This window comes from Austrofundulus limnaeus, unplaced genomic scaffold, assembly GCF_001266775.1.
Source record: "Austrofundulus limnaeus strain Quisiro unplaced genomic scaffold, Austrofundulus_limnaeus-1.0 Scaffold4, whole genome shotgun sequence".
Lineage (NCBI taxonomy): Eukaryota > Metazoa > Chordata > Actinopteri > Cyprinodontiformes > Rivulidae > Austrofundulus > Austrofundulus limnaeus.
Genome location: NW_013952406.1, coordinates 3,151,901 through 3,175,589, shown reverse-complemented (window position 1 = coordinate 3,175,589; position 23,689 = coordinate 3,151,901). Strand labels below are relative to the sequence as shown.

Here is a 23,689-nt window from a genome sequence, read left to right as displayed (position 1 = left end):
AATGTAAAGAAGAGCTGGGCAGGTTTCCTTAGCTGATATTTTTGTGTGTTTTAATCTGCTCTTTTGTTCAAGCAGACTTCTAGAATGTTGCTGTGCCATAATGTTGTATTAAAGGACAAAAGCAGATCCAATTGCAGCAGTTGTATCAGTAATTACTTCAGTGCACTCCGACATCAGGGGAAATACTGGAAACTGCCAAGCAGCACACGCCAAGTCATGAGCTCAGTTTTACGTCCAGTCTTCAAATTTATGAGCTGATTTCTTATTTCTAGTCGTCTGTCTACTGTGTGAGGGCCAGCACAGATGCATCCTTTTTCTCTTCTCACAGAGGAAAGAATCCAAACATCAGAGTAAGACTCGTAAATGGACAAAACAGAAGGAGAAAATACCAAAGTTTTAAGAGAAACAGAAAATGAAGGCCTTAAGAACTTTTGAATATGGAGGCATCAGCCAGCTATAATTAGAATTTGTATACGTCTTTCTGGTTATTGTGATTGGAAGTGTTCACAGTGTTGATGACTTTCCCCAAAAAATATATATTAAATGGAGCAAAAGCAGGCAACAGTTTGAACTAAAAAAATGATTTAAAAATTATAACTGAAGTCATTTTTTTCCCTCCAATTGTCAACTTRTGGGTGGAGATGCAGTGTTTGCTCTGTGTTTGAGACCCCTTCCTTCACATGCTCTAACCCATTACAAGCCCAGCTCACCTCCACCACCCGAGAACACACCCTCATCATGGCTCAGCCTGCTCTGTTCTGCTTTTTCTGACCTCTTGTCAAAGAGATCTGATTGAGCCCCGTTGAGCCATCACCTTCCTCACTGTGCCTGATCCACCTGAGACTAACACAGCTGGAGTTTTGTTCCCCTGCCCTCCCACCTCAGCCCACCCTTCTGAATGTGTTCACAGTGCTCTACTAACACCGACGACCCTTTTTGTTAAAACAGTTTAACAAAAAGCTGCATGCTGGTTTTCTTTTGTTTTTGTTTTGTTTTATTCATACCCCTTCACTTTCTGTTTGTGAAAGTCGATGTCAGTCTCTTTGTGATTATAAATATCCTTTTTATTTGGTTTGTATGATTTTCGATAGAATGCAGCATTCTGGTGAATGTTAGACAAGCTTGGAATAGTTATAATCACAACAGAAAATGCTGCTTATAAAGAAATCTCATTGTTTCCTGTTTATTTGTGCTTGAGGATGTTCTGTAGTGTGTAGTGGTGGGATGGTCTTGCATTTCACTTAAATGTTWTTGTCTTGCTGACTCATACTAGCGATTTACAATATTTAACTTGCACATTTGGCCCTACAGTGTACTAGCAATTGCTGTTGTATATGTTTTTGTTTGCCTTTCTAATTTATTTACTTCTTATTGGCTTTCTGAGCTTGACCACATTATTGGTCTTGCAGTGTTTTCTATGGCAATCATTGGTATCGATAGATGAGGAAAACATGTAGATGGCCAAAGCCATTTTTATTGCCATAAATGCTAACTTTAAAAGGCTATATACTCAGGAAAGTATTAAAGTTGTAACAACAGCATAAAACCATCATCGATTTAAACAAAAATTGTGAACTTAGTTGGAAATTAACAATCATTAACAGACAAAAATACAGAAAGTATCCAAAAACATGTACAACAGTCATTTTTAGTCAATTTAATGACGCTACAAGCACACTGTGTCCCTCTCTTCACCTGCCCTCTTACATATCCCTTCACACATGCATAGTCTGTCCATCCTGGGTCTTGTAATGGTAATCCAAGGCCCATTAGCTCCACTTCTGTCTCTTCTTCTTGCTAGATTTCTTTTGTGACAGCTGTATGTTTCATAGTGCTCCCTTAGTCATGGTTACAGAATCACAGCAAGCTTGGAGTTTCGGTCTTTATTTTGTTATTGCTAGATTTCCATACCTGTTTTGTGTCACATTTCTTTGTGTACTAAGACCTTACTTAGTAGTGGATCATATATGTATGCGTGTGATACATATATCGCCCTCTCCTTCCTCCTTTTAACTTCTCACTTAGTGGATGAAACTTGATGTGTTATCTTAATCATGAATAATTGAATTGCTCATGCCCATTTTTTGCTTGCCAAACCTCCTTTTTCTTTTTTTCAATTGCACACTCATATGTCAGAATATCTTGTAGTTCACAGGTAACATATAGCCTTAATGTATTTATTTAAAATGGCAAAAATTCTTCCCTACATCTCAAGTCTCCCAGTCTTAGTACTTCTCCCAAACTGCCCTAACATACCTTGTGCTGGAAGACACTGACTGTTACACACTGTAGGTGATGACATTAATGATAAAGGTGATGGTGGTGGTGGTTGTGCTTATGATGATAGTGTGATTTAAGTGTTATTGTTTTTCGTTTTATATATATATATATATTTCTCATTCAATCCCACAGGGTATAGCTCTTCTTATTATTGGAATATTTTTGGTTTTTTTCTCCTCTGTTCTCTCTGCTAGGATAACATCGGGCACCGGCTGCTTCAGAAACATGGCTGGAAATCGGGGCAAGGACTTGGCAAAACCATGCAGGGTAAGAATACAATCTGAACAGAATTATATATGATGGTGGTAATACGCCATTGCATCTTTTGGTTTTCTCCCACCCCTGACATTTTCAGGTTTTATTTGTTTATTCTGTACTTGCCGATTTTTATTTCTCTTCACACCCTTCTTCTGAACATTTCCTTTTGTCTTTTTTTTTTAGTACGAAAACAGGTTTATGATTTAAAAATGAAAGAAAACACAATTTAGGTTGCTTTTGTTGCTTTTATGCTGCTGCTTTTTTGAAGTTAATGAGTAAAAGTGATTTGTAAGACTGAGAGAGGAAACTGAAGGTTGAGAGATGGTGTTCTTAATTGTTGTTCCTCTGTTGCATTTAGTTTACAGTAAACTGAGCTAAAGCTGTCTTTCTCCTTGAATTAACATCCAGCTAAAGGGAACTTAAACTTGATCAAGAGAGTCAGGAATTCACCTCTTGTACATCGTTGACCTTTGGCTTGAAACACATTTGATTAGTTTCCATGTTTGGGTTTGTGTCTTTGTTATAGAAATGGGCTAAAAGTTGTTGCTGTTGAACCCTGGGCATTTATTTCCTGTCTGCTTTGGGCAATCACACGYTTTACAGCAGACTTCTTGAAGCATGAACACAGTGTTAATGTTTGTAACTCACAACCTAAAATGTTTATGGGCATGCATATTATATTTACCTACTGGTGCCTCAGCAACACATGCCAGAAATGAGATGCCACAGAGTAATGCTATAAGTGCTTTGCATGTACAATTGATTTTATGAGTTGTTGGGTTTTCTTCAATCCACGATAAAGAATAAACTTCCCTGGGACATTCTTTGCAGTTAATCAACAATGACTCCGTAATGGTATTGGAAGGCTAAACATGGCTCAATGTATAGTTTTGTCTTGGCTGGCGTTATCACTTCATTTGCTTAAACTTGCTGTGCTCGTAGGCTCAGAGGCAGTGGTGCAGAGCTCTGGCATGTTTCCCTTCCCTCCTCATTGGCTTTCTTGGTCCCATTGTCCTCTATCTTCTTTCAAGCCAAACATTTTTCTCATTCTGACACATCAATGAACCCTTCTCAGCAATGATATTGTATATTATTGTTGTCTGCAAATGTCTGGTGTGTTGGTATGTGTTAGCAGTGAGTTAAGGAGCTTGTATTTCTAAAGAATTTCTGCTGGTCTTTAGTGATTTCCTTCTTTTCCACCATGTCCTGCATTATTGTTTGTAGCCAAACCATTTCAGCAATTTCTAACCTGTTCATCTATCTTTTGTGAAATTGCCACTTGTGCTCAAGTGCAGTTCTCTGTCTATAAATCTGACATCTGTTTTAAATATTAGCTGTTTAATTTATAACACATCTCATTCTGAAAATGCCAATTTCCAGCACAAACCCAAACTATCATTTTATTTGAACCTATACAAGGTTTGCAAATATAACCAAGCAGCTGAAATGAAGACTGCAAATTGTAACACTTAGATTTAATATTCATTTGTGTGCTGGAGGTTTATTTTTTCATTTTGCATTGCAAGTCTTATGAACATCAGTGGGAATCTTTGATTTTTATAATCTGATTTGATAGTTCAAATGCACCTTATTTGATTGTTTGCTCTTCAAGAAAGACAACACGTTTAATTGAAGTTCCTGGTTGAGTGGTTGTATAGCTGTGCTGTTGCGGTTCTACCTTCTTTTGTTCATGTACATATATGGCATTGGCTTCTTGTGTTGTCTCAAAGGTATTTTCAGCCCAGCCATAGCCAGGGAACTAAGCAGAACTGGAAGCTGCTTCATTCTGGGCGAGCTGACAACACAGCAGAAATTCAGAACTTCACCATCCACCAATGTTTATTTCCATCTGGCCTTGAAAAGCTGAATAGCAATCTATTTGATGTGATAAGGACGGGCTTTGTGTGGAGGAGAGAACACATTGCAGAGGCTGACTGTGCTCTTGTTTTTGCCTCTGGCACCATTCATGCAGTTATGTAAGCATCCTACATTGTGGGCAGATGAGACTGCAGCAAATTGTGTCCAGTTGTTGTCGGAATTCAAGTCCCTGAATTGGAGACGGCTGTCTCTGTTTAAACTAGCAAGCAGACCTTAGAGGGGGGTCACACAACAATCACACCATCATGTCATTGACGTCTGACCGATAATCACGCTATCCTTTCCTCTCTTTTCCTATCGTCTTTGCCAGAAGAGACAGCTGTTGACATTTGAACTTACAGCATTGTCCCCTCTTTAAGTTTTTCACTGTATTGACTTTGTTCTTATTCTTCTTTTGTCCTTTTTGCCCCTTTTTTAGGTAAGGTTTGTTGGATCCCCTTTGTATGTCAGTATGCATGTGTGGGTGTGTTTTCTTTCTCCCACTCTGCAGTTGACCTCAGTGTAACATCCCTTTACAGTGTATTGTAGGCTAATGGCCTCTGTCAGCTTCTTCCTCTTTGCTTCATAATCACTAAATCTTTATTTGAATCTGCTTAAYAGCAAAGTCCTTTGATTTGTACAAAGAATCAAGGTTATGTGAAATCAGGGTAGATCTAGGAAGCCGTGATTCCATCACATCCTCTAGAATCATCATTTTTACGTATAGATTTTTATTTTTTCCTCTTTGAGTTTCAGTGGCTGCTGTTGAGTAATCTGATTGGCTGTAACCACGGCTCAAGACTTTGAATGGCTTGCAGTGTAGACAAGTTTCTCCCCTCTGCTTGTTTACCTGTTTCTACCTCTAAAACTGTGAAACCTATGTGTGTGTGCGCGTGTATGTGGCCATTATGTGGGACTGAGATATGTGCGTGCGCGTGTCTGCTGCTTAACCGGGCCTTAGAGTCAACTTACAGGGAAAACCTCTCCGCCTTTTACACTCCGAGTGTCTCTGTCCCCATGGTTACAAGGCTTCCATCCTCCCCCTGTTTCTTTGCCCCTCCTGCACAGCATGTTTGCCCCAGAGGTGCACTCCTGCCTGCCTCAAGCTGTCACTCACCTGGGGCTTTAAGCAGTGCTGGAGGTAAAATACTTAAAAAAAAAAAAACATATTTCTACAACTAGATTGATATATTTTTCCATCCAATTGCACTTAAATGTGGCTGTCTTATTGTTGCACAAAACCTACTCTAAGCACTGCTTAAAGCTGGCTCTTCTCTCAGGTACGTTATATGTTTCATGTGTTCATTTGTTGCGGGGTTTAGCACATCACAAACTGAGCTTGCTGGCTGTAGGCTAGTGAGGAATTAAGATCTCAAGGAGATTTGCTGACTGGGCTTACAAGCATCTGCAATGCACAAAGCTCAGAGGGGGAAAATGGTGGTCATCCCTAGAAGTAATCAAATCAGATTAAATGTTTTACTGTAGGTTAGAAAAAGAACTGAAAATCAACCCATCGCTTGTCAGAGAGGTAAATTCCCTGACTTGACCTTTTTGAAATATTAATTTATTCAGGATTCTCCCCTAAAAGTACATTTTCACATTTTTTTGTACCTGAGGTAAATCACAGACATGCATAGAGTAGGTCCCGTTTGCTGCTTTAGCTGCTTTCCACTACAGGTAGTTCATGATCAGTAAACAGTAGTTTTCAATTATATGGACTTCATGAGATTTTACTAGCAACCTTCGCTTATACAGTTATAATTTACAAATGTATCAAATAAAAGCAGTAGTGGGTTAAAGATGGTGAATTTTATGCATGTTCGAAATGTGCTTTCTTTGWAATTTATTGTTTGAAATCTAAAAAGTTCTCATTTATTCACACCCATGACCAACCTTACTAGTTATTTTTGATTGGCAAATAATAAATCTGTCCAGTTTACCAGTGGTTAAGAAATATTAGCTGCCAGAATTCTGTTATACCATGTTGGGTTGACGTCAATACTGGTCCCAGATGTCCTGCAGTGGAAAGGCTTATAGGATAGTTGTTTGCGTTTATTTTGAATTAAATTTTTTTATTCATAAAGCATGATGACACCACTTTAGGGGCCTAGGGACTTGGACAGGCGGTTTGGGTTAGTGGCAAGAGGAAATCCCTGTAAGCACCTAGCCCTGAATGAAGGAATGAGGTGGGTGGGGGTGGGGAGTGACACATGGAGGCCCCTCCAGTAAACAACACACCGAAACCCCACAATCACACTCCCAACCCCACCCTCCCTTCTCTATGTGCCTCAATCTTCCTGCTTAACCAATTGATGTTTCTTTTTTACAGCGATTTGATCCTGCCCATGTTGTGCTGATGGTAAACTTAGTGGTAAATGTTATTTTATCCCCCAATTGATTTTATTTTTGTTTGTTTTAATTTTTCCCATTTTGTTTATTTTTCTCTCATCAGAGCACCAATGCTACATAGGCTTTCAATTCTCTCCGTCTTAGTCCTCATTCTGCTGCTTGTATATTATCATGCATCTGTATTACTCTTAGAACATTGTCATTTTGTTTGTTTTCAGTTTTTTTAACCTTGTGATTCACACCTTGTGATTTAGCTACACATTGTTTTTTTTTTGTTTTGTTTTTTTGGTCTGGTCCCTTTGTTTTCCACTGGAATGGGTAATGTGGAAGTATTGTCACTGTGTTTTAAAGATTGGTGATAGTTTGGGATGACTGTAATTTCTCATGAATCTTTAATTCCCTGCCTTGCTTGTGACTCCATTCAGACAGACCACTGCAGTGGCTGACTAACAGACCAGACTTTGTTTTTGGTTTCACTTCTCTGTCACTGTTTGTGAAAGAGTGTGAACCCACACATTTACCAGTAATCGTGCGATCCCGGTATCACACAAATAGAGTTATTAATTTAAGTAAATCATCAAAAATTGCAAAGAGTTAGGTGTTGGGTTTGAACGTTTTTTTGTTTTTTTTTTCCTCTGGCTGAGAGACACTGCAGTGGGACTGAATGTCCAGGCAGGCTTTTACATGTTATAATACCCATGCATCAATGATTTCAGAATAATAAAAAAAAAACGTCATTGGGCTGTGATGACTAAATTTCATAAAGAAACCACYAAAGTAACAGTTTCTATACGTTCCCATTCAGAAAGGTATATTTATAAATTTAAGTTTTAAGCAAAGCATTCTAAAAAAAAAGGACATATTATTTAATCAAAATTCTGCCTTTTGATTTAAAGTTTGAAATGTGTTTAAAGTGCTCTGTAGCAGAATGAGGAAATGCTAGCAAAGTGATAAGAAAGGTATTATACCCAATTGTACATTAATACACCCAATGTTTAAAGTTTCCTCATAAGCCCAATGGCATAGCTTTAAGGAAAACAAACTAACATGTATGTGGGAGGGGAAAAAAAAACTGAAACCAAACTAAATTGATGATCACTATCAGTAAGATTGGTCGTTGTATTTGGCTGGCAACAGGAGCAGCAGAGTAGTCCAAATTATTTTTATGCTTTTTGTTTTGAGATTCCCCTGTCTATCTATCTATTTGTCTGTCTGTCTGTCCTCCCCTTCCTTCTCCTACTCATACCCATGTTTCACAGGTAAGTATCCCCATCCCTTGCACTGTCATCATGGCAACACCTGGCCTGTGACGTCACTCTGCTGTAGTTCAGTGCTTGTGTCTTTTTTTATTATTTACTTTCTCTATGCTTTGTTTGGCTGATTATAAGTGGATTAAGCAATTTTTTGTGTCAATCTCAAAAGTAGTTTTGATTATTATATATTTTTTAATATCTTTAATGTTTTCTTTTTTTTCTCCTTTGGTTGTCTTCTGGTTTGTTTATTTTTTTTTCTACAGTTAATTTCCTTCTGCTCTAGCTCTTTTCACAGCTTACAAACTCACAGCTTACATATTTAGCAGACAAAAAAAAAAAATAATCTTTTACCTCTCGTCATGCTAAAGAAGAGGTCTTGAGACAGGTGAACAGAACAGTGAAATTTATTTGTGACTCTTATTCAGCCTGCAGAGTGTTTAGCAAAAAGGCTTCAGATAATACTGGGAGTGTTTTGTTGTGGAGGCTGTAGCAGTGTTAGCATCTTTGCAGGCTTGTTGCAGTTCAAAAACACCACACTTAGTTTCTCAAGCTGCAGCATTCTTTATAAACTTGTTGTTCTGGTTTATCAAGATTTCAGCAAAAAATGAAAAGAGTATGGGGTGTGGGTTGGGCATGCTGAAAAAATAAGGAAACAAGCTAGCTACAGTTGTGTTTTCTACACAGATATATTGAGAAGTAGTTCTGATTACCTCATTTAAAACAGCAACAATTAAAAACAAAGCTGCAGCAAACCAACAACTTGGTCATATTTGCCATTTTTCGGTAGTTTGCAGCAGTAAGCTGTGAGAATAGCTGGTGTTTGGTTCACTGTAGCTTTCTGGTCTCTTTGCACTTCAAGGCAAAATTCTCTAACCCCAGCACCCTATGCTCTAAAAGCAGGCTGTCTTCGAGTTAGTCCTTTGTCCCAGTCTCAAAAACTCAACCAGTCTTCTCTGTCTCTTTTCCTTCAGGACGCACCGATCCTGTGCCCATTATCCTTAAATATGATGTCATGGGGATGGGCCGCATGGAGATGGAGGTAAGATGCTCAGTTTATCCTTTTGTATTCTTGTTTAGTAGGAGCAGCTGTAAAAGCAAAATTGAGCTGTGTTACCCATCGCAACCATCCAACCAACATGACAATTCTTTTCCATTATTATTATTATTTGTTTTTTAACCAGAAAATTTAAACATAGCAATACTGAACCACACTGTTAAAGTAATAGTTTAAAGCACCGTAGGTCTTTGGCAGTGTCCTGATTTGGTTGAACAGATTTGTCATTTGCAGAACCTATCTGTTCACAATGTGATGTTGGGTCATGCTGCCCTCTCAATGATACAGCCACCCAGTTATGACAAAACTGTTGTAGTTGTGTTTTACTGATAAGCTTTGTTTAAATCAACATACATTACAGAAATTAAACTGTTGTGCCCCCCCCCCCAAAAAAAAAAAAAAAAGAAAAAAAAAAGGAACAGCATCAAAATTTATTACAAAGTTGTATGAAGCTCAGGAGAATTACAATAGTCACCAGCAGGGAGGTTTTATGCAGAGATGGCAAACATTAAACACATTAAAGATCTTAGTTATCTCTCTAATCCTGACATCCTAAACAGATTAAATAAATGCAACATAAAGGTCAGTAGTTTTTTTAGAGTAAAGAAATGTAAGCTGTCAAATTTAGCCTCTGCTGTTTGGCCTATTAAAAATGTATATATAGCACTTAGTCACAAGTTACACCTTGGCGCTACCTCAGAAATGATACAGATGGTTACAATTTTTCTTTTAGCATCACTGGCATTTTTAAAGGGATCCCCGATTAGTTGTAACGTGAGACTTTATTTGATAAACATATATTTTAACTGTAAAATAAAGACTAAAAATAATGTAGGCTGTTGTGTAAAAAAATTAACACGGACTGAGCCATTTTATTTACACGCAAAGCATTCTGGGTAATGATGACGTGGATAGGTCCTCTGTGTGAGTGAGCTATATCCACCCTGAAGGTTAATCTTGGAAATATATCTGATGATCAAATCTTTTAAATGAAACCAGAGAGCGTTGACAGAGAGGAGAAGGTAGAAATGACTCAGCCTGTAACTGAAAATATAGATGGAGGACAACAGAGCTGCTTCATGGAAGAAGAACCTCAGCTTAGCCCGTTAGCCTTCGTGCTAGCGCTGACGCTATATTGCCTTATTTGTATTAGCTTGGCGCTAGTGTGACAAACTAACAAGCTAAACTGAGGTCCTCCATCCACATTTTCAGTTACAGGCTGAGTCATTTCTACCTTCTCCTCTCTGTCAACGCTCTCTGATTTCATTTAAAAGAATCAATCGTCAGATATTGTCCAACATTAACCTTCAGGGTGGATATAGCTCGCTCACACKGAGGACCTATCCACGTCATCATTTACCCAGAATGCTTTCCGTGTAAATAAAATGGCTCCGTCCGTGTAATATATTTTTAAACTTTTAGTTTAAAAATTATAAAAACTAAACAGCCTACAGTATTTTTACAGTCTTTACATTACAGTTAAAATATATGTTTATTAAATAAAGTCTAATGTTACAACTAATCATGGATCCCTTTAAAAATATTAATTCTTACCTTGAGTTATGTTGGACCTTTATTTTYTCTGCATAGCAGTTCTGCTCAGTGAATAAGTTATGTGTCCCTCACTGCAGAACAACAGAAATAGAAGAGAAAGTAGGTCTAAAAATACACATTACCAGTCAATTTGTACATATTTTTATTTGCTATTTCCATAGCCTCCATCTTTTAGACCTGTAGATGGCTTGTCTAAGCACCATGCTTCCAAATCAAAATTTAAAGAGGCATATAAGATGACGTGAACTGCTGATGTTGACTCACAAACTGTTTTGTTTTCTGCAATGCTAGAACTGCTGTGTTTGTCCTTTTTAGTTGGATTATGCAGAGGATGCCACAGAGAAGAGGAGAGTGCTCGAAGTTGAAAAGGAGGATACAGAAGAGCTGCGGCAAAAATACAAAGTGAGATTCTTCAGGACTGGTATACGTGTTGTACTAAACATATCTGAAAGTAGAAGACTTAATCATTCTTCCTTATAAATGTCACTATTAATAGGACCAGGTGGAGAAGGAGAAAGCCATTGCGAAGGCTCTGGAAGACCTAAGAGCAAATTTCTACTGTGAACTCTGTGACAAGCAGTACACTAAACACCAGGAGTTTGACAATCACATAAACTCTTATGACCATGCTCACAAGCAGGTATGAGTTCTTTGTCAAGTTCTTCAAGCCCTTTTCACACATGAAATATGTAACCAATGCTGCAACAAAACTGCAAAACTTTTTAAATACATTGATGCTTTTCATGCCCTATTTATGTATAATTTGTCAGTGAGTGAAAGTACAGTGCTGGATTAATGGAAAAAGGTACATGTGTGAAAGAGACTATTAATACAAATCTGTTTTTATTTTCAATGCGTTGAGAAAAAAATCTTGCAGATCCTAACATCCCCCCGGTTGCTTTTTTGTTTTGCAGAGATTGAAAGAACTGAAGCAGAGAGAGTTTGCTCGTAACGTGTCGTCCCGTTCTCGGAAAGATGGAAAGAAGCAAGAAAAGATGTTGCGACGACTGCACGAGCTGGCTGAGCAGAGGAAACAAGACAAACAAAACCGGTAAGAATCCAACCCTGGATAGCCCTCTGCTGGCTGGACTGGAAACTGCAGTTGCAGTTTTTAATAATCATTGTGCCATTTTTCTTTTACCAAAGGTAAACTCTTAGATCCTTAGTGTTACATTTTTTTCCTATTTGTCTATTTAAATATTTCAATTTTGTGACCTATTTCATTACCACAAGTACCTCTTTTATTACTGGTATCTGTGTCATTTTCAATATCACATTAGTATCTTTCTCCTGTGCTTTAGAACTCCTGGGAGTGGACCCATGTTCAAAACAACCACAGTTGCTGTTGATGGAGAAAAAGCTGAAGATTGTGACAGCACGACCTTTGAGAACCCCACTTTGGCAGACGCTACCTTAGAGAGCTCACCTGCAGAGAAAGCTGAGCAGTCTTCTCCAAAGCCCGGTCCAACTATTAACTTTTCTCTAGGAAAAACCACCTCCTCGTCTCCAACTCCCAGCAGTGGATCCAAAGTCAGCGTCTCATTCTCTTTTGCCAAGAAAGCCCCTGTAAAGTTGGAGACGGCAGCTGCTGTGTTTGCTGATCATGGTGAGGAGGCAGTGGAGGAGGACGAGAACCAGGAGGGAGAAAAAGCTGCAGGACAAGAGGAGGCACCAGGCTGCAGCACAGATAGTCCTAAGGGAGTACCCGAAGTCGGTGAAGGAGGAGAGAAAGGTGGCGCAGCCGAAACAGAAGAGGCACAGCAGCCTGACGATGGTGGCTCATTAGCCTCCACTCTCAACAAACTGAAGATGATGATGAAGAAAGAGGAAGGGTTTACAGGAAGGGAGCCTCAGTACTATCATTACATACCTCCAGCTCACTGTCGGGTCAAGCCCCACTTCCAGTTTTTGCTCTTCATGAAGGCGACTGAACAGTGTCCGGGCAAAGAAGATGATGAAGAGGAAGAAGTGCAGGAAGAAAAAGAGGCCGAAGAAAGTTCTGATCAGACAGAGTCTAAAGCTGCCGAGTGTAAAACTGAAAAAGAACAAGTGGATGAGACATTAGCTCCTGAGCCAGAGCCGGCTCCTCTGTCACCTAAAGTGAAGCCAGAAGAAAACGTGTCTTCTAGTGGAGTAGACACAGCTTCCACTGTACCCACGTCTCCTACTCACAAAGCAGACAACACTCAGGATGCATCAGATTCAAACACCGGTCCGAAGATCCCTACCGGACCCTTCTTTCCAGTTTTGAGTAAAGATGAAAGTACGACCCTACAGTGGCCCACGGAGCTTCTGGAATTTACAAAAGCTCAACCCTCCCTGTCTTACAGTTGTAATCCTCTGTACTTTGACTTTAAGCTGTCTAAAAACAGAAGACTTCATGGTGCGAAAGCCGCAAAATCCCCCAAGGTTTCAGAAAATCTTGATGACAAGGGCCAAAAGGTGGAAGCTTCAACAGCTGAAGCAGAAGCAGCACCTGAACCTGAAACGAGCACCGACAAAGACAAGAGCGAAGTAAAGGTAGAGCCCGGCAAATCCGAAGGTGCTGAGCAAAAACCTTCAACCGCTGGCAGCGGTGCAAAGAAGAAAAAGAAAAAGAAGAAACACAAGAAGTCTGGAAAGCATTCGAAGCACAAAGAGAAAGAAAAAACTGCAGCAGAAGCTGCAGGGGAAGCGACAGAGGCCGCGCAGGAAAAACCCAAAAAGAAAAAGAAACACAAACGGAAGAAGAGCAAAAACAAGGTTCAAAATCAAGACGAGGCAGCTGGTGATGAAAAGGAAAAGGTTAAGCCAAAGCCAGAAGATAAAGCTGTTGGCCCCTCAGTTCAGACAGCAGCTGGAGGGGGAGCAGCAGCTGCAGGAGCAGGAGCAGAACCGGGCAAGAGGAAACGTGCAGCAAAGGAAGTGCCTTCCAAGTCTGGAGCCGAGCAAGGGGGGAACGGGAAAAGCAACACCAAGGCCAACCCCTCTGAAGAGCACGGCAGTAACAAGAAACAAAAAACTGACTCCAGCACGTCCCAAAGTGCCTCCTGCTCCACCTCTGCTCAGAAGAGTCCTGGACACGGTAGACCTCCCAGCAGCGACAGTGAAGAAGGCAGCTCCAACAACCAGCACTCACGCCATCACAAGTCCAGCCCTCGAGAACAGCGGCGCCACCGCAGCGACGAGTCGCGCCGGTCCTGCAGCCGCTCCTCCAGGCGGGGAGAGAGACGAGGGAGCAGTCGTCGGCACCATCGCGGCCAAACTTCTGGCAGTCGCTCGTATTCCAGCAGCTCGGAGCYCTCCTCGGCGGGAAGCAGCGCCTACAGCCGCCGCAGCCGCAGCTACTCGGACAGCTACAGCGACTACAGCACGGAGGGCCGCAGGCGACGGCGCTCCAAGCGTTCGTCAGACTCCGAGTACGAGCGCAGGGGCAGTCGAGGACGTCGGCGATCCAGAAGACACCAGTACACCTCGTCCTCCTCCGAAGACTCCCGCTCACGATCGCGCAGCTACAGCCGGAGGAAGAGGCATCGGCGGCGCCACCGCAGCAGCTCGAGAAGTTCCAGCAGCTGGAGCCACAGCACTAGTCGATCCTGGAGGCGGAGCTACAGCCGAAGCCGGAGCTCGGGCAGCCGCTCGTCCAGTTCGAACAAAGGCTCCCCCCACAGACGAAACCCCCGGGGTCGGGGGGACGGCGACACGCACCGCAGAGACTTCAACCGCTCGCGCATCTACCGCTCCCAGTCCCCGCGCTCATCATTACGAGGCCTTAACCGCAGCGCCCACTCATCCAGCTCTCAGGCTCTGAGGCCAGGGGGGTCCCGTGACGCAGGGGAACAGAAGAACACGCTCACCGCACGCCAGCTGCTGGAGAAGGTTCAGTCCAAAAAGAGTTCAGAGGATTCTGCCACAGGAACAAAATCTGGGATTAAGATTAAGGACCCACCACAGGGCTATTTTGGTCCTAAACTACCCCCGACCCTGGGAAGCAAAGCCATGTTGCCACTTTTTGGTAAACTGCAGGCAGGAAAGAAACCACTGTTTCCTCTGACAAGACCCGACGAGGGTGAGAAATCAGGAGCAGGAAAGGGTTCTGATGCAGATGGAGAGGTTATCCTTGTTGAGCCCATACGGGAGTTCCCTCCTCCGCCACCTCCACCAGCCCCGCCTGTCCAGAGGGTTGAGGAGGCTCCTCAGACAACAGCAGTGCAGGAAGAGACTCRGCAGCACGCCACTGCAGAAGAACAGGTACACCTGGACCCCCAACCGATGTTTGAACAGGAGCCGTCCATGATGATGCCCCAGTACCAGGGAGAACCAGGGCAGGATCCCTCCCACAACCCCATGATGGAGTCCCTCATGCCTGAAATGCAGCAGCAGCCCCAAGTACACGCATATCCTACTTACCCACCCCCCAATCTGGAGGAGGATGGTATTGAGGCAGAGGAGGATGGGCTGGCTCCTTTAGAAAGTCAGCCCATCACCTTCACACCAGAGGAGATGGAGAAATACAGCAAGCTGCAACAGGCTGCACAGCAGCACATTCAGCAGCAGCTTTTGGCCAAGCAGGTCAAGGCATTTCCTTCAGCTGCTGCGGCTGCAGCCGCTGCTGCAGCAGCGGCCAACTTGGCCCCGGCCCCCCCTCCACCAGCCCTGCAGCAGATCCACATCCAGCAGCCGACCGTCTCTGTCGCTTCAGGCACATCGATCACCACTGTGCAGCACGCCATCCTGCAGCATCACGCAGCTACGGCTGCAGCGATGGGTATCCACCCAGCACATCCCCACCACCCTCACCCTGCACACGCCCAGTTGGCCCAAGTTCATCACATCCCCCAGCACCACCTTACCCCCATCTCCCTGTCGCCTTTGGCCCCCTCACTTAGTCACTCTTTGGGACACTCGCTGGGCCATGCAGGACTGATTCCCGCTCACCCAACAGCCTTCCTGTCTGGTCAGCCCATTCATATCATCCCTGCTTCTGCCCTTCACCACACACCATTAGCTCTCCACCACGTCCCACACACAGCTCTGTATCCCACACTGTTTGCACCCCGCCCCTCCCAGGCTGCCGCCGCTGCAGCCCTTCAACTTCACCCGCTCCTGCATCCAATTTTCTCAGGACAGGACCTTCAGCACCCACCTAACCATGGCTCTTGAGTGATGATAGAAGCGAATTTTGATATTTAAAGCATTCAGACACTGAATAAAGAAGGGAACTGTCTTGGTTTAAAGATTTGCAGCATCATGAAGGCAGTTGAATATGAAGTTTGTAAGAAGAAACACCCACACATGCAGTTTGTGGTCAGAAAGTGGTGGACCTTCTTTGGGTTTAAAACACTAGAATTTTCTTCTGGTTCATGTAGCTTGGTTAGTCCCCCACACCCACCACCCACTCTTCCTATAATTTTGAATACTGGGTGTAGATGTACAGACTTTCTCTTGGAATTGACTATTTCAATTTACAGTTCATTGATAACTTGATAAATTACTGGAGATTCATTTTATAATTTTTATTTTTTACTTTTTTCCACAACTTTATCAAATTTTGACATATACAGAGACCCATAGTAAGTGTGTCAATAAGCAGAAATATGTGGACTAAGTGGTTTTGTTGCAGAAATGAACAAATTCGGCTGTGTGCGTTGTGCTGAATTAATAACTGGTACAGTTATTAATTCAGTCCATGTTCCCATCTGACAACCGGTTCCCCTTTTTGATTCTTAGTCTCAAAATAATTGATGTAACTTGTTCATACATCGGTGTGTAATGTGGAAATCAATTACATGAAACGACAGCGCTGTTGTCCGAAATGGCATGACATCTTATTAGAAAGTCTCTAAAGCAGGGGAAATGTGTTGTAGGGATTTTAACATCCCTAATACTCGTTAAGGTGGAGCTCCTCCCTGTTTAAGGTTACATGTGAATGAATTGCACTGAAATATGTACATCGGAATGATGCTTTTGCGTCATGTAACAATAAGATTGTAGTATACTGCAATAATTGTATTTTTGTTTTAAATTATTTTCCAAAAGCTCTTCGGAAAGAAGGGCTGCGTTTGGCTTTTGTGTAATTTTGTAAATAAAAATGCTGTAGATTAACCTTTTAACGTTCTTAAAGGTTGACAGTGCTACTGAGAAACAGTGAAGATGGATAGAAGTTGGGCGTACGTGTTTTGTCAAGGTTGGTTCTAAATCATCCTTCGCTAAGTCCGACCGGGATGGCAAAAAATCTGTCAAAAAGGTAGCGACTGTATTTTTTAAAAAACATAACTACGTTTCAGCAAATAAAATCTTGACTCCATGTGTATTGTTTTTTTTTCCAAATGTGTAAAGCTTTTCTCATTCTCATAAACATGGTTAATCTTTGATTTTCAACCCACAGTTACCAAAGGCTTGTAACTGCAACTACTCTGTTTAAATATGCAAACATTGCTAATAATCTTATTAACCAAGGAGTTAATGACAAAACAGTCCTACTTTTATAGTTTGACTGTAGTTTTAAATATTTGTAACAATTATGGCGAAAAAGGCCATATGCAATCACTTAAAAAAATGTCTATTTAGAGACCCCCACTTGGTGTTTCATGACAAAGTGGGATTCAGACATCAGCTTTGACAACCAGTAGATGGTGCTGTAGTTGCTCTGAATACCTGTTTAAAACCTATTGGCTGGATTTGTTAAAAAAAAAAAATACAATTAAAGCTCCTTGGAATAAAAATGTCTTCTAATATACCATTTGATGAGTTGTGACRAAACCTGGTCCTTGAGGGCCACCATCCTGCTGAACTTGATATGAAGAGGAGCTATTTAAGCCGTTGAATCACATTGGAGGAAAAACATCTAAAACATGCAGGTTATTGGTCACCACTACATTAGGTAATGAAATACAGAAGACTGTTTATTCAGAATGTTCGATTCATTGTTTAACAAAACAGCAAAAAACTTTTTTTTTAATACCAAAGTGTTTGGTTTATGAGCTGTAATTTTTTTTTCACCACATTTAATTGTGCTGTTAGACCATTAATGTTAGCCAGTTGTATATAATGAGCAACCCACCTTTTTACATCTAACAGGAAACAAAAAGGATTTCATGTGTTTTTTTTTTTGTTCAATTACAAGTGGCACATGGAGGATTCTGAGTATTTTCACATTTGTATTCCTGTAAGATTAATGATGAACCGAGAAACAGAACAATTTCCTTTTCCACTGTAAGAAAAAACGAGGTCACGAGAATGGTTTACAGTATTTACAGTGGTTTTTTATGAAGAGTGGATGTCTGGCAGTAAATCTATCAACAGAAAAGCTGCACTCAACTTCAAGTGCAGTAAAAATACTGTCTGTAAGTAGGATCTTCCATTACCATTTAGCAATGAAAGTAAAATGGTGGTAATCCATTTACTAAAAAAGGAAGGAAACTATAAATGGCACCATTTATAAAAGTTACTTTAAAGTTAAAATTCATATCACGTGGGATGACGCACTGATGAAATGTCTGACTGGTCAGTTCGAGATGAGTGGATGATTGTCAGCCCAGGTATCTGATGACCAGGAACATAAAGATGCAGGTCAYCAACATCCCTCCAATCATGATGAACTTGTCCTGGGTGGCTCGTCTTTCGATGAGCCGCATCACCGTGTTAGAGAGGCCCAACATGTTGGCCACATCCAGCATCTTCTTATGTGTCCCCTGTGGAGCCGAATGACAGTAAAACACATGACTGCCTGCAGCCGTAAACGCACAAAACTTTGTTCACCATCTGCACTCATTCGTTTGATTTTTGGGAGAGAGTCGGGACCCTCCCTGACGCGCCACTCTGTCAGAAGTTTCTCATGACGGGACCGCAGGGCTGTGAGGGCCGATCGGCAGTCACACCCTGATAAGAAGAGGCCTGAAGCCAAACCAGGAAGCCCATCTCCTCCCTGGAAACAAGGACTCACCCACCCACTTTGAAAAGGCTCAGGAACAATCAGACAATTGTGGACAATGTGAACACCAGAAACTTGGCCAGGAGATGAAATGGGCTCATGATCAACTTTTTTTTGGTCTCAAATTTAACTATAAATCACACTTTGCTAATAAAAGAACTGTATAAACTTAAAAACCTGTTGCTTGTCTCAGAACAATTACACACACCTTGAGTGTAGACCTTTGATCTCTGAGGCCGTTGAGGATGCTCGTGCCGCTGCCCAGGAGGTCATCCATGCCTCTGTGTGCGTTGTGCAAGTTGGTGTTAAACTGTAAGGTCTCGTCTATAGGGATGGATGTATCTGCATCCTGTTGAATAAGACCATTATTTTTATTCCACAACATTCAGCTTGCATACTAATCGACTAAACACACTTTGTTTACAGGTGCCCTTGATTTTTAGATCATTTAGAAAAATTGGGTCAATTTTACTGTCTATAGCCAGAGCTGGACACATTAAAAAAAATAAACAATTCTTTAATGGACTGACYTTTGTTGTGAAGGTGCGGCTCAGGAGTTCCTCCCTTTCTCTGTCTTGGGCTTCTCTAGCGTAGCGTCGGTGCTGGAAGTTTTGAAGAGCTGATCTCAGGTGTTGAACATCATACTTGAGTTGGTCCACTCGTCTAACAGAGAGGYAAAAAAATCATTCATCTTTTCACAAAACACTAGATGTCAACAAAGTCCGTTTCCATAAAAACTGACCTCAAAAGTATAAAACAAGTTCTTAAAGTCATTTATAAAGATGAAGAAAGTTATTAGTGTATTAACAGGTCAGGTAGGGGATATTACACACTTAAATTTAAGTCATTGTAATATATCAAGTCTGGCAAATGTCCATTGTGAAAATATATAACTTAAGATGCATTTCATTTATTTTTCTGTTTTTTTAACAGGGTTGGTGCTACTTTTAAAAATAAATGCTATCACTGTCAGTAAATTCCTTTAAAAATATTAAATACATGCATTTATGCTTTGACAGTAACACAACAAAAAGAATTAAACTGGCTTCTGCACTATTTTAAAAAGATAAATGTTTTACTTTAGTAATATAGTGTGTAAATTTGCTTATTGTGTCTCATCTTAAAACAATTCAGGTGTTTTTTTTTTATGTATAGGTTAAAAGCATTTTTTTTATCTTAAGTCTCATGCAGCTGGAATGACGAGCCCCGTCTTTAGCTTCACTCTGGCCTTCCAAGAGACCTGCCAGGATCACAGGAAAGCTTTGGGATAGGGTGAACTGTGTCCCCTAAGGCCTGTTTACCCAAGTCAGAGATGAATCTCTGCCCGACGCAGAAGTAATGTTAGTGATGATGGGGGCTTCTGAGGAAATGTTTTCATTGAGCTACATTGCCACAGGGCAGGAGAAGGCTGCATGCTTTGTCTTCTGCACCCTCCCCGTGTCTTTATGAAATACGGCTCACCCTGTCAGCTAGGGAGGTTTATGGACACTGCCAAATGACTCACTCCAAACTCACAATTTGGCGTTCTGGCGGCGGTTTGGTGGTTCTTTGCCGGCAAGGATCTCAAGGCGTTCTAGACTACTGAAAATCTGGTCGATCCTAGCCTGGAGTTCATTCTCTAACACTGGTAATTGGGGAAAAAAAAAGAAAGGAAAATGTTAGAGGCAAAGAAAACAACAGCTTAATAGATGCATTTAGAATCAGTATAAGCTTAAATTAATAAACCAAAGTTCCAACCAACAAATATAAAACATGGCCATTAGGCAGTTGGAAGTAGTAAACCTATTTGAATCCAGTCTATAAAAAGTTTTCATGTGGGGTATTTATCAGTGTAATGACCTTCATTAATTACTCTATGGGCTTTACATCCTCCTTTTGATGAAAACACAAGGTGATGTCATAGTTTGTGAAAAAAACAGAGGAGGGGGGTTGACTGGCTCCCACCCTATTGCTTCCTGTCTCAGCCCTGAGCTGATCCAGTTAGGCACCATCCACAGAAAATAACCAGCCAGAGAGGCATCAGCACCCCGCCTCCTCCTGTCAGCACATCCGAAAAAGTAACAAACTGCCAAAACAAGAACTGAGTGGAAATGAGCTCCACATTTATGAGAAAGTAGACAGGAGGTGGCGTTAGAACCAACACAGCTGTGTCTAAAAACAGCCAAACACAGATATAATATTAAGCCTCATAATATAACAGATGATATTATGTACTCACAGTGAACTGACTGACGGTCTGTCCTCTCCAGGTTCCCCATCTGAGATTGCACCTCCTGGATATGTCTATAATTCAGTATAAACATAACCGAACAGAAATTAAACGCATTACTCAAATAGTTATTTTTTGTTACTTATTTGCGCATATTAACGACAAGTAGGATAAATGAGTCAATGAGTGTTGGCATAGTTACRCTTTAACAATTAGCTTGTTTTAGTAGTTATGAGCTAACGTTGCTAACAAAAGTCTGCAATTTCTAGAGAAATAGCCACACTTACTTGTTTGTCTGGTGGTAAAGCGTCTCCATTTTTTTATTCAATGGAATAAAACGCTTTATGTCCCTTTACTTTCACCACTCTACTATAATTATTACACCTCTAATTTGACAGGTGGCTAAGCTAACCTGCTAGTGAGGGAGCGTACACGTCATCAGCAGAGCTTTTGTGTACGGAAATGATCTACGGGAGCTGCACGAAATCTCGCGAGAATAAATAAGAAGTATAAAAAAGAAGAGCGCTCACTCCTCCTCAAATTGTAGAATTTTTAGATGTAATTTTACCAAAAGGCTTATCATTTGCTTCTCTACAGACTATTTCTTTGCCAGTTTATGCACTAAACGTCTTGAAATTTCCCATTACATTTTTTCAACAARATTCAGCAGCATTTAGTTCTGTCTTATTTGTTGTTGTGCAGCAGGTTGTACATCAACGATCTTTGTAGTCACACAAAAGGCTTTTAGACCTTTATACTTTTATTTATGTGGAAGAGTAAAAGGCAAACTTTGACCTCAGCACAAATCATGGTATTAATTACGACCTGACAAGCATTTTCTTTGGTTTTATGATCACAGATTATTATCTAGACCAAACAGTTACACTGTGACACTAAATAAATTCCTCTATTTTGATTTTGTATTTTTGATTATTTGATTTTAAACATCCCAGATCTGAATCTAGGATCATACTCTACATTTTCCATTGCACTTTATAGTCTCTTAAAAGTAGTAGCTGTCAGAAATTCTTTTGACCCACAAGAGCAAACGCATAATCTGTTGACATGTAGACATGTGACAGGAAAGACTCTGAGAAGCCTGTCCTGAGGGTAGATTTTGTCAGCTCTTTTTCTCACTTGAGTCTATTTTGGCTATTTTTTTCCCATCCTCACAGACAGACAGACATGTCTGAATGTATCTGTTGTTCATCAAGTGGCCTCCGTCTCGCCAGGAGACTGAGGCACCCAAGCAAATTAAATCAAACTTTGTTGTTTGATTTTTCTAGTCACCAAATTACTCTGACACAGAATATATGGTAAAGGTGGCGTGATTGGATTTCCCAGAACAAGATTTCAACATTTCACAATAGCTCCTTGGTGATTAAATGTGAGAAAATTTGTCCTGAGGTGCTGCCTGGCACGTTAGCAAAACCACATATCAATCACTTTTATACTAAACTTCRATCATTGTGGTGTCTGCAGGTTAGGGAGGGGAAAAAAAACATTGACGCAACAGTTAAATAAATGCAAGCATCTTTTAATAAAATTAAAAAAGCGTAAAAGTTCCAAAAAAACAAAAGTCATAGCCCTAAATTTGAATTATTTGAACAATTTGACGCTTGGTTTAAATAGCACAATGCACAGAAGATAAAGAATAAAAAGAAACAGGCTCACTATGTGAACACAGTTATTTTCCTGAGCTGTCTCAGGCTCCTGTTTACCACCGGTAGCTGTATTTGTTTTCTTCACTCAACGCAGCAATCAGAGGTTGGCCCAGACAGTTTCCCGCGGCGGCCTGATGGTACATGAGCTGATGGTTGTATCTCCAGGCTAGACACTTCTCAGCAGAGGTCCTTTTCACCCAGCCTCTCGTGTCAGAAACCCTGAAATCTGTTCATGTCACTTCTTGCTCTTACTTCTCACCAGTTTTGGTTGTCATAACATGTCCCCAGGGCAGCTGTTGGACATACACACTGCTCACTTGCTCAGAGATGAAAAAAAAAAAAGAGGAAAACGTACCCCCTCCCAGCTCAGACTTCTTCTATAGAGCTGCGTTTAGGTCATGGGGTTCTCCCTGTCTGTCCTTCATGCTTCAGCCCTGAGGAAAGGATGAGATGAGCTTTACTGGTTTTCCTCCACACCTGTGCACCACCGGGCACAAACTGGATTCCAGACGCCAGGTGTTGGAGCTGGATCCCACTCCTCTGACTGACCGACGTGTCCCACGTCGTTGCACCACGTTCACACTTTAAAACAGAATTTTCAAATAAAGATTTGACATCAGCATTGCGTGTGTCTGGTTCACCAAAGAATGCTGTTTGTCTCTGTCAGACTAACCTTTATTATTATCGTTTTTTTAACAAAACAAAAATTTCGTGCCAGATCAGTCTCTGGATTCTGGTTATACAACAGCAGCAGAGTCTTTATTGGGTGGAAGAAGAAAGCAAATTACTGGAGGCTACAAAAAAACTGCACTCCTCAGTATTACTGTTTTGCTCACCTAGAGAAAATGATATGTTACTAAATCACTTCTACATAATATACTTAATGATGTTTTCCAGGCAGCATAATGCGTCATAACTCTGCACTGATTGCCCAAGACAGACAGAATGAAGAAGCCAATTATGAGGAGCAGAAATTGCCCCCCGGGTCAAAAATCTTTGGATACCATTCATTTTTGGAGGGCACGCTGATCTTTTTTGCTCCCCCCACTTTCCCCACCCCTGGGGGTGGATGAGCCACTTTTTTTGAAGCTGTGATGAGATGCTGAATGAAAGCAAATGAGAGCCTGTCAGAGGTGACAGGAGAAACTCATAAGCTCCCAACGTCTTAGTCGGCTGTGGTAGGAGTCGGGTCAGAAGGGATACCACCCACCACTGCCCCCGCTCACCTGGCTCAGGGAACTGATCGACCACCCCTGTTGCCCCCCCCCCACCCCTTCACAGTTGGATTCACAGTTAAGT

At 41.3% G+C, this 23,689-nt stretch overlaps 2 protein-coding genes across 2 annotated transcripts in view; one reads left to right on the top strand and one right to left on the bottom strand.

Moving 5' to 3' along the window:
* Positions 1 to 16,891, top strand: part of gpatch8 (G patch domain containing 8) — a gene marked incomplete at its 5' end in the record, with an annotated part of 28,362 nt that extends 11,471 nt beyond the window's left edge. The window contains 6 exon segments of the mRNA XM_014023482.1: positions 2,475 to 2,547; positions 8,969 to 9,036; positions 10,921 to 11,007; positions 11,102 to 11,245; positions 11,520 to 11,656; positions 11,907 to 16,891. Coding sequence (XP_013878936.1) covers positions 2,475 to 2,547; positions 8,969 to 9,036; positions 10,921 to 11,007; positions 11,102 to 11,245; positions 11,520 to 11,656; positions 11,907 to 15,747 — 4,350 coding nt within the window. The 3' untranslated portion in view covers positions 15,748 to 16,891.
* Positions 16,892 to 17,468: 577 nt separating this feature from the next.
* On the bottom strand, positions 17,469 to 21,179 carry gosr2 (golgi SNAP receptor complex member 2). Its single transcript, XM_014023493.1, has 6 exons — positions 21,014 to 21,179; positions 20,736 to 20,800; positions 20,033 to 20,141; positions 19,048 to 19,180; positions 18,726 to 18,866; positions 17,469 to 18,278 (listed from the first exon to the last, which is right to left on the bottom strand). The coding sequence occupies exons 1-6, from the start codon at positions 21,040 to 21,042 to the stop codon at positions 18,117 to 18,119; spliced, it is 639 nt and encodes a 212-aa protein (XP_013878947.1). The 5' UTR covers positions 21,043 to 21,179; the 3' UTR covers positions 17,469 to 18,116.
* Between the last annotated feature and the right edge of the window lie 2,510 nt (positions 21,180 to 23,689).